Source organism: Onychostruthus taczanowskii, unplaced genomic scaffold (genome assembly GCF_017590055.1).
Source record: "Onychostruthus taczanowskii isolate IOZ18803 unplaced genomic scaffold, ASM1759005v1 scaffold6, whole genome shotgun sequence".
Classification (NCBI taxonomy): Eukaryota; Metazoa; Chordata; class Aves; order Passeriformes; family Passeridae; genus Onychostruthus; species Onychostruthus taczanowskii.
Genome location: NW_024503679.1, coordinates 2149764 through 2160785, shown reverse-complemented (window position 1 = coordinate 2160785; position 11022 = coordinate 2149764). Strand labels below are relative to the sequence as shown.

The following is an 11022-nucleotide window of genomic DNA, read 5'->3' as shown; positions in this document are numbered from 1 at the left end:
CTGTAGGAGCCTTTAACAAACAAGTAGATTGAATAATGATTTCTTAAGTAGAACATCTCTAAAAAAAGTCCTATTGCATATTAATTTGGTTCCATGCATCCTAAATTAATTCTATGACAGTGCAGAAATAATTTACTCAGGAATATTGCAGTTGTCTTTAAGAAAAGTGGGAAACCTGCTTGTTTTATTTTCAGAGGATTTTGAGTTTTTATTTTCTTACTAAAATTCTTTTCCCTTTGTCCATTTTAGAATGTTGCAGACCACATTCCTCAGCTGGTGCAGGGTGTAAGAGGAAGTCAAGCTCAGGCAGAAGACCTCAGTGCCCAGCTTGCTTTAATCAATTCCAGCCAGAATTTTCTTCAGGTGAAGTGAACCAATAATTGCAGTAGATGTAAAAAGCTTTTTTTTTTAGTGCTGCATGTTTTAATTTGTGATAAATAACCAATAAACTGTTAAGAACCATGTAAAGAAGTTCACTGCTGTGAGCCATAGATAGGCAGAATTTGGTTCCTCAGGTTAGGTGGCTAAAATACATTGTAGCTGTGGAGAGTGAGGACTGCTGACACTGAGGTTAAAAGTAACAAGACAAAAGTATGCTTATGGAGAAGAAACATTCAGTGCTGTACACTTGTCTTCTGGGTTAGAGTTTAAAGAGCAAAATGGAGAGAATTTAGTATCTCTCTAAGTAGAGGCCTGAGTCTGAATATGTGACAGGCTGTTGTAACCTTTTTAGGCAAGGTAAACTTAGTGTTGCAGCAACAAGTTTCAGAATTCCTCAGAAATAAAAGGGAACACTAGCATGGTTTTTTAGATATTAGCCTGAATAATAGATCTAGATTGATGGTTTGGGAAAAACACAAAATTTGACTGTATGCTTTTTCTAAAACACCTTAAAATAGAAAGGTAGAATATTGAGTATTGATAACAAAACTATTGGCTTATTGGTAACATTACAGGGAACAACACCAGAAACCAATTCTCTGTGTAATGGCGTGATCATTACTTGGCATCAGTTAGTCTTACCTGAAATGTGGTGGCTGTTAGCAGGTTTTTGTGGTCCTGTGTAGGCAGAGGGATCACAAACCATCTTCTCACTCTGTTTAAGTATTTGCTTTATGATTCCCTCTGGAGTCATTCACATTATTGATCCATCTCCCCTGGGGCTGTATGTGTGTACAGTGGTGATGATGAGAATCAGCAAAGGTTTTTAGTTGTATCAGCAGTAATCCCTGTGTAGAGGCACTGCTTGAATTACAATTTTAATTTCATAGAATTTTGGCAGAGGTTAATACTTAGAAACATAGAGAGAAATTTGCCATCTCTGCCACCATGATCTGATTGTACATGAATGCTAAGTGGCAAAATTTCACATTTCAGTATTTTTAAGTAGTCTGTGTGAGTATTCAAAGGCCTCAGGCAGACATTGGAACCAGTGGAGTAGTCATTGTCCCAGTAAAGCACGATGAGTCCTGCTGCAGAGGACTTGGAAATGTGGCAGAATTCTGACAGGATGTTCCAGCTTAAGGAGCAGGAATGTGCTAGTCATTAAAGAAAAATCTAGAAACCTCATGAGTGTGTGAATGGAGGAAGCAGTTTTATTGAATCCTAGGCTTTCTTTAAAGAAAATGAGCTGGTAAAACTAATTGTGTTCACTGTTGTTCTTTGAACAGCCTGGAAGTAAAATGGTGGCATCTGCTAAAGCTGCTGTCCCCACAGTGACTGATCAGGCAGCAGCAATGCAGCTCAGTCAGTGTGCAAAGAATCTTGCTACCAGCTTAGCTGAGCTGAGAACAGCCTCCCAGAAGGTAGGTAAATACTGCTTTCAATCAGCTCAAACAAGAGGACTTCTTGTCTCCCCTGAGGAGTGGCCCATGCAGTGCTCACCTCTCACTGCTGTATTTTGTGCACAAAAATTTGCTCAGACTCCCAGGTGACCTCTGTATCGTGAGAGAAAGGGGAGCAAGAAGTGACAAGAAAACTGAAAAAGCTTGTGCTGCCCTTTCCACACCAGACATGGGAGCAGAGTAACAGAGCAGCACATCAAGACTGAGCTGCTGTTACATTCAAGGGAGAGCAGGGAAAAGGGAACACATCTTGTGCCCCACCAAGCCAGTGAGAATCCAGCTACAGCTCTGCTGTGCTGTAATTGTGAACTGGAATCATCATCTCTAAAATTCAGGGAAGCAGATGCTCTGTTTCACACAGAGGTTTCTAAACTATGTGGGGCTTAAAAAAATGCAAGTGGAAAGTCTGATCTTTTTTGTGTGCGTGTGTGTACACTGAGGCCTGAAACCAGGATTGTGGCATTGAGGTGGCTACACCCGAGCTAATGCTAGAATTTCCATCTCATACTGATGAGTGTGGGCTGCCACATCAGGGAGTCAGTGGGATTTTGGTCATGATGCACAAGGGGAAGTCCAGAGTGCAGCAGTTACTTTCTCAGTCCCTGGGCTGCCTGCTGTGAAGGGACATGCACACAAGGCAAGTGCACCTCATTCCCCTGGTGCCTCTTAGCAGGGTGTTATTGTCTTCACAGACTGAAAATATTCTTCAGGAACCATGGAATCCATGATGTATAACCCTTAGAGGGCTCACAATGGCCTCTAAAGTAGGAAGAGAAATAATATGGGAGGGAAGATTAGATCTGAAGCATTTACTGTTTCTGAAAGTTGCATACAGCTGCTAACAATGGTACTGATCTGATTTCTGAATAGGCTCACGAAGCTTGTGGCCCAATGGAAATTGATTCTGCTTTGAATACAGTCCAGACACTCAAAAATGAACTGCAAGATGCGAAGATGGCAGCTGTGGATGGACAGTTAAAACCTCTCCCAGGAGAAACTGTAATTGAGGAAGGATGTTCTTCATTTAAAAACAAACCAAGTTAGCTGTTAAAAACTTAAATATTAGAGGCAAAACAAGTAATGAAGCTCTGGATAATGATCATGCTGACAGGATTTTGCACTGATTCTCTTAAAAAGAGTATATGTTACTACTACAGCAACAGTATGTTCTGTAGTAGAGTTACTCATAGGACTGTAGGGTTTCCTTCTCTATTGTACAAATTACAATTTGGTAACAGTAATGTTTTGGTCTTGTCAAAAAGAATTTCTTTTCAATAGTGACAATGATAAGAACTCAGGACAGCCAGTTCTAGTAGGCTTAGAAACTGAAATGGTTTATTTGGGAAAAAAAAAGCGCCTTTCCTTGGATGAAGGTATTTACTTCCATTGCTAATTGTAAAATAGTTTTATTGTTAACACTACCTAATATGTTAATTTATTGCATTCTGAACAGGGAAAACATGTTAGTCAGATTTCAGAGAAATTGTGTTTGTGTTCAGTAGCTGAGGTGAAAGTTTAGGTGTTTGTGGAATGAGGAAATTTTCAGTACTATTTAAAACCAAGTGTATTTTTGTTGAGCTTAAACTAAGTAATTTGTCCTTTGCAATTTTTTACAGCTTGAGAAATGCACTCAGGACCTGGGAAGCACATCCAAAGCAGTCGGTTCTTCAATGGCCCAGTTGTTAACTTGTGCTGCTCAGGGCAACGAGCACTACACAGGTACTGCTTTATTCATAATGGCTCTGGGAAACCTCTGCTTTCCATCACCTTGATGAAAGGTTTTCTTGTCACAGACTACTTAAATCAAGAAATTACTTCACTTTTTTGAGTGCTGATAGTGAATTGTGGTAAGTTATAAAGAACTGAGTGTGACTCGCGCTTCATAAAAGAACAGTGATGCAATCTGCTCTGTCTTTAATCAGACTGGATTGGGACATCTGTTGTTTTTGAAAATATGTGCCACTGAAACTCTCTGAAAGGCTGAAATAAAATGTATTGCATTTTAAAGGTCAGTGCCACTGGAAATGTTGCTATGTCCTTACAGAAGGTTTAAAGGGTGCCTCGGATATGTTTTGAAGCTACAGGATATGAACATAGTGGGTACAGCTTGGTGACATTCAGAACTGCATCTCTTCCTCGGTGTTACCAGTTCATGTGTACAATGCAGCTGCTCTGGCTGATTCATTGAGCACCTTTGCATGGTTTGAGCACATTTGCATGGTTTTCCAACAGGAAACATGGACACACAGATTCTACAATTTATTTTTGTACCTGTTCTTTTAGTTTAGAAATAAAAACACCTTAATAAGAAAAATGCTCTACAGGAAGGACAAAAGTTTACTTGTAGATGTTAAAATGTTCTATGTCCTTATTTCTGTTAGAAATGAAAGCTGTTGTTGCAAATGCTCCCATAAGATTTTTTATCTAATATTACTGATAAAATGTGTTATGGTAATTACCACTTCATTGGTTATAATTGCATCTGGGCTCTAGAACTTAGAGTTGCTTTCATTTGAAGCAGATGGAATTTCATCAAGATGGTTCACGTTTCTATCACATAGTTGTGCAGAAGTAGGCACTGAGTACCAGGCAAGGGAGTACAGATATTTGCAGCTGATAATGAATAGCTAAATCTGGTAGCTCTCTTATCATCAGATTGTAGGAAACCCTACAAAGCAATGAGTTCCTTTTCAATAATTTCATAAGTAGAAGGAGACCATTATTCACATGGTCCTACACCTTAGCACTGGAGTTGGGAGATGTCCTTTAACACTGGCCAGACAGATCACAGAAGGTAATTTTATTACATCCCTGTGACTTCATTCAGTTATTTTTATATGTTTTTACTCACAGTGATGGTAGATTATATCAAGTTGTATCATTCCTAATAACCTCTTTTTTGATTGCTTGAAGTTAAACTATTGTTGTGCTGTGGCTCTGAACTCCTGTTCACCATTCTTGCAAACAATCACTTTCCCCATAGCTTGGAGTATGAGTTTTTCCTCATCTACAGGTTTTAGCTTTTCTTCTTTTTCAGTGCTTCATTAGGATGTAGTCACTGGATTAGAGAGCTGTGTCCAGAATGTGGTCTTTGGGCTATAACATTTACTTTATGGCTTCATTACAGGCATTTAAATATAAGCAAATGATACTGTGTAATTCAAATTTGTTCCTGTGTGAAGATTTTCTTTTAAATTGCATTTGCAGTGTTATTTTGCAATAGGATCATCACCTGCAAGATCATGTCACGAAATACAGAGGTTATCTTTAAAGGTACTAATAAAATCCTTGTGAAATGTGACCACAGGAGTTGCTGCCAGAGAAACTGCTCAGGCCTTGAAGACTTTGGCTCAGGCAGCTCGAGGGGTTGCAGCATCTACCAGTGACCCTGTGGCAGCCCATGCCATGCTGGATTCAGCCAGGGATGTCATGGAAGGCTCTGCCATGCTGATCCAGGAGGCCAAGCAGGCCCTGGCTGCCCCAGGGGATGCAGACAGTCAGCAGAGACTAGCCCAGGTAAGCTGGGACTTGAGAAGCTGCATGAGTTGTCAAACATGCAGTGAATTTACTCCAAATCAGCATTGAATAAGGAGAGAGAATGACAGAAAATAAGGCTGCTAGGTATATCAGCTTTCTGTTCCTTTTAACAGCTCTCAGAGAATAACATCATGCCTAGGTTAAACAATGCAGATGGTATAAATTATGGTATTTTAGTAATCTCTTAGAAAAATATAGAAAGATGCAGCTCTGTGCTTTTACCCACAACATACGTGGGGAGACTGCTTGACTGCAAAAGTGAGACAGCCATTAAACTGATATTTTTCAAAGAAAAGATCTGTATCCATGTTACATTCAAAAAGGGAGTGCATGTTTTCTTCATGAGTGGCACCACTATGTTTGAGTTCTTTAGGAGTGACAAATTCTGGTTTTACTGATTTGAAAAGTTCTAGAATTTGCCTGCATTGTAAATAATTTCTTATGAAGATATCTTTGTTTTAAAAGGTACTTTGTAAAAAGTAGCAGAACTTTGTAAAAAGTAGCATGCAAAGAATTTCTGTGATTAGTATATAGATAACTTCAGGGGATTCCCTTATCTGCAGTGCTGCAGCCTTTATCCCAGTGTCAGGAGCAGTTGTGGGGCTGCTCTGCCAACACCATCCTATCCAATGGATGAGCCTAAATCAAGACTGCAGGCCAGCAAACTGAGAAAGCTGAAAGCCTCAAAAATGTTCCTGTAAGGGTCAGAATGTAGGAATTGCTGGCTATGGAGTAGAGGCTGTGCCTCCTGTTAATGAGCACTTAAACCTCTCTCAGTGTGAATGTGTTCACTTGTGTGTTGTAGGTGGCAAAAGCAGTGTCTCACTCCTTGAATAACTGTGTGAATTGTCTGCCTGGACAAAAGGATGTGGATGTGGCCTTAAAGAGTATTGGGGAATCCAGCAAGAAGCTCCTTGTTGATTCGGTAAGATGGATTTTCATGTGGAAATATATTTTAGAAAACTGAAGAGCAGATCTGAGTTCCCCATGTGTCAAATCATTAATTAGTAAATGACCCCTAAGTATACTTCATGTAAGCTGTGTTTTAAGTGTATGCACCTTTAGGCAGCTGCTATTTAGACTGAAATACCATTTTTGTAGTTTTATGGGCAAGGTGAAATGTGTCTATGATTTGTGAAGGCAACATTAAAATTGTCATAGATTGGTATTAACTTTTCAGTTTTGAAAATGGCAACTATGACTTGACATTCTGAAGAATATGAAAATTAGAAAATTATAGTTCATCTCCCACCTAGAAGTGATCAGTTTACTTGAAGGAGAATTGTGATCTGTCAACAAATGCCTGGTCATTTTGTGTAAAGAGTAGAATTGTTACTTTGTTTAACTGCATTCATGTCAAAAAATCCTTTTTGTATTGGTAATTTTCCAGAAGGTTATACTATTTAAACAGCTTTTTTTGCTGCATTTATCACTGACCTTGTTATCCTGTGAATGAAGGAGGAATTGTATTTTGATATGTTTGTGCAATGCCTTTTGATGAAACCAGGGGTTTTTTACCAAGCTGGTTTACTAGAGAGAGTTTAGAGTTACTTTGTTTAACTGCATTCATGTCAAAAAATCCTTTTTGTATTGGTAATTTTCCAGAAGGTTATACTATTTAAACAGCTTTTTTTGCTGCATTTATCACTGACCTTGTTATCCTGTGAATGAAGGAGGAATTGTATTTTGATATGTTTGTGCAATTCTTTTTGATGAAACCAGGTTTACTAAACTGGTTTACTAGAGAGAGTTTAGGGTAATTTTGAAGAGCTGCCAATACTTGTGTCCCTTGAAAAGCTTACAGACTTGTCTGTCCCTTGAAAGAAACAGCAGGACACAAGTTGCTGGACAGATTTCTGGTTGACAGCTGTGCCACAGTTCCAGCTCACTGCTCTGTTGCGTTTGGTATTCTCAGCACGTGTTGAACTCTCCAGTCATGAAAGGCTGGTGTGATGTGACAGTAAAATACTGAACTTTGTCTCTTACAGCTACCTCCAAGTTCTAAGTCATTTCAAGAAGCTCAGAGTGAACTGAACCAGGCAGCAGCAGACCTGAATCAGTCAGCTGGAGAAGTTGTCCATGCTACACGGGGCCAAAGTGGGGAGCTGGCTGCAGCCTCTGGGAAATTCAGTGATGACTTTGATGAATTTCTTGATGCTGGTATTGAAATGGCTGGCCAAGCACAAGTAAGTTCTTGACCATGCTGATTGAGGGATCATCTTGGCCTAACCTCTGGCAGTGCAGTACATTGTTTATGTGGCAGCATAAATGTGCTGCTGTGTGAGGAGATGTTTGGTGTGAGGAGAACTCAGCATTTGCATCTCTCACAGGATGTTGGTATTTGTTTCTGTGTCCAGTCAGACATAAAACTTCCTACTCCTCTGTGTAGTTTGAACTGCAAAGGTGCAAAGGTGTGCTGAAACTCTGAGCTTGTGGAAAGGGTTGCTTCCTTTTGGTGGAGCTAGCATGGAGCATAATTTAGGTGAACACTCTTCAAAATGTAGCACCTTTTTTTGCTGCTTTTGAAATGCTTTAAGTGGATGGAGGAAATGATGCTTTTATATTGCTCCATGGTGCTGTGGACCTGCTACAGAGTGCAGCAAGCTCTTGAAGAGGGCTGCCTAAAATGCCATCCTTGGATCTGACAGCAAGCACTTGGACTTGTGTTCAGTGATTTAAAATCTGGCAGAGTTCTACTCTGATGAGCTCTAACAATCAGGAATGTTGTCATATGTTGCTGAGCTCATTCCTGGTAGTTGGAGATACCACCTTCAGTTTATCTTACTGGATAGAGTTGTGCTGAGCTCAGTAATTGGTCATTTGGCAATGATTTAGCATAACACATGTCAGCATATAAAAAGGAATTGTGTATCAGAAGAGATGGGAGGACTTGCAGAAAAAAGAATCTGCAGATGGTTTTACCCTGGTTAGTAGGAGGACCCTGCACACCTAATAAATGATTGCCACTGGAAAATGGCCAGAAGGTCCTGAGTGTGTCAGTTCTTTGAAGTTATTTATGAAATGTCTCTCTAAAGCAGATACTTTGCAGACAGAACTGAGTAGAGACATCTGACAGTGGTTGGTGGTTATTCTCCATCAGAACTTCATCATTCAGGTTCCAGATGTGTGAAGTGAGTTAAGCTCCATATACAGCTGACTCTCTGAAAGTGAGCAGTAGTGAGGTACCTGACTGTCTCTTTAGCTGTGGACCACATTGACTTTTAGAATGTTCTGTTTGAGGCAATTCAATGAAGGCAAAGGTAGAAACGATGTTGCACATGGCTGCTTGAAATGAGAATCCAGCTGCTGATGACCTTGTTGCCCTTGTGAATTTGCTGATCCTGCTGACACGGAGTGGATATTATTCTTAATTATTAATAGTTGATCTTTCAAATGAGAAGGCCTTTAGAAACAATGCTGCACATGGCTGCTTGAAATGAGAATCCAGCTGCTGATGACCTTGTTGCCTTTGTGAATTTGCTGATCCTGCTGACACAGGGTGGTTATTATTCTTAATTATTAATGGTTGATCTTTCAAATGAGAAGGCCTTCTGTGTGTAGTTATTTGGCCTGAACAAAAGCAATACCAGGTATTTTAGGTGACTAGCAAAATGTAGAAGTAAGGAGGAAGTAGAATGTAGTAAATACAGAGTAAAAGCTATTCCATCAGCTGAATATTATGCAACCCCTTTACCTAAAACTATGAAGTGACTGTTAGAAAAAATGGGTTCACTTCTACTGATCATTGGCAGAGTAATCTAGTCACAGCTGTTCACTGTGAAGATGCAATACTTTTCTGTAACTGGATTTAAATACAGGTTTCCCTTTTCAAGCAATGGCTTAAAATAAGTAATAGAACATCCAAGTCAGAATGTTGACCGAAGTAGGCTTATAGAAACTTATTTTATTGGGAAAGATGACTTCCTGGAGGATATTGTGTGAGCAATCCCAGTTAGATGCTAGAGGAGCCTGTGGGCTGCACAAAGGATGCCAGAATACAGAGAGCATACACTGGCTGAATAATGTAAAGCAGTTGTGCCAGGCAGAGACACATAAGAGTCTTGACAACAAAAGCATTGTTCAACAAGTAGGGAAGTTTCTCCATTGCTCATTTGTGAATACTACCACTGTTAGAAGCCAAGCTATTTGTTGTAAGGGTCTTTTTCTGTTATTTAAGTGAAGCTGGAGGCACCTGTCTGGGTGAAGGATGGCTTGAGCCATCCGTCTCTGAGCTCACGTAGGTCAGTGATTTCAGGTAGATAGACAAACGGGATTTCCATGTGTGGTTTTAGCACACTCTCTTGATTGCTAATTTTGTACTTAATGTTATGCTGCTCTGGCTTTCCAGACTAAAGAGGACCAGATTCAAGTCATAGGTAACCTCAAGAGCATCTCTATGGCTTCCAGCAAGCTGTTACTGGCTGCCAAGTCTCTGTCGGTTGATCCCGGAGCTCCTAATGCCAAGAACCTCTTAGCAGCTGCAGCAAGGTAAGGATGTGTTGCTTGCTTTGTTTTCCTGAGATATTTGCCTTTCTCTGTGGTATTTATATTGTGCTTATACATTCTTCTACTATTGACAGTTAAGTGAGTGGCTGCAACCTGCAGCTCTGATTAAATGGAAGTAGGCCAGAGGAGAGTTGCTTATGTTGGAGTAGTTCCTCAACGGATATAACTTGTTACCCTTGGAAATAGGAACCAGCATTTGAAGACTTGGCCTGGTTTTTGAAAGGAACCAGTGTACTTTATTTACTGTTTTCTCACCATCTGTGTTCTGACAAGGCAATAGCTAACATTAAGCTTCTCAATCCCTGAAAGAAAAGAAATTGAATAATACTCTTAGATAAAATGTGCTTAAAAAGTGTAGGTACCTGTTGCTAACAGTGTGCATGTGTGTGATCAGGAATGCCTGGAAGGGTTAGATGCTACATTTCTGCAGTGGAGCATACCCTTACTTAAGGATTATAAATCCACTCCCTGAGTAAAGGGCTTCCTTAAGAACTTATGCTACTTTACTTTGTCGTATTTTGTTTAAAAAGAAAATTACAAATGTCTTGTCTCCCTGGGAATAAATAGATGTTATGAAAATTATGGATAACCAAAGACAGGCTGCTTAAAAGTGAAGGAGTCACATGAGATTTTGTTACTGCTGCAGCATCAACTGCTCCAGATTTGTGCTTTAGGCTTGGAGCATTCCTGATTGGAGTGTAGAGGAATTTCACCCCAGTGAAACCAGGTAGTTGTAAGTTCCTGCCAGGTTGGTATTCCCTCTGTGGAAGCATGTGATAGAAAAAGGGAGGTGAGCCAGGTCAAGCCTTTAGCTGTTCTGTGTGTGTGCATGTGTGAGACCTTACACAGACACCACACACCTGTGGGAAGTAAATACTGCACCAGTTCTCAGTTTGTGTTTAAGGTGCTAAGGAGACACTGTACTTCCCTTCTCAGATCCTCTGTTTGGCTTGTGACAAGCTTGCCAGGGCTCTCTTCTCTTTCCCTGCTATGATACGGTCACGGTCAAATATTTTTACTTTCTCTCTGATGAAAATGAAAGAAGAGGCACAGCTTCCTTATTATAAGATAGCTTTTCTTCTCATTTTTCTCTCATCATCTATGGTACTGTGATTAGTCTGGGGTTTTTGCTGGG

At 40.0% G+C, this 11022-nt stretch overlaps 1 protein-coding gene across 14 annotated transcripts in view; it reads left to right on the top strand.

Moving 5' to 3' along the window:
- The window catches only part of TLN2 (talin 2), a 146173-nt gene that overhangs the window by 87388 nt on the left and 47763 nt on the right, over nt 1-11022 (top strand). For all 14 annotated transcript variants that reach the window (XR_005953697.1, XM_041418350.1, XM_041418348.1 and 11 more), the window contains 8 exons: nt 250-363; nt 1671-1805; nt 2715-2843; nt 3461-3563; nt 5152-5360; nt 6187-6306; nt 7370-7567; nt 9730-9869. Coding sequence is in view for 13 of the 14 variants with exons in the window: in XM_041418350.1 (XP_041274284.1) it covers nt 250-363; nt 1671-1805; nt 2715-2843; nt 3461-3563; nt 5152-5360; nt 6187-6306; nt 7370-7567; nt 9730-9869 (1148 nt within the window). In the remaining variant the exon portion in view is untranslated. The remainder of the gene's footprint in view (nt 1-249; nt 364-1670; nt 1806-2714; nt 2844-3460; nt 3564-5151; nt 5361-6186; nt 6307-7369; nt 7568-9729; nt 9870-11022) is intronic.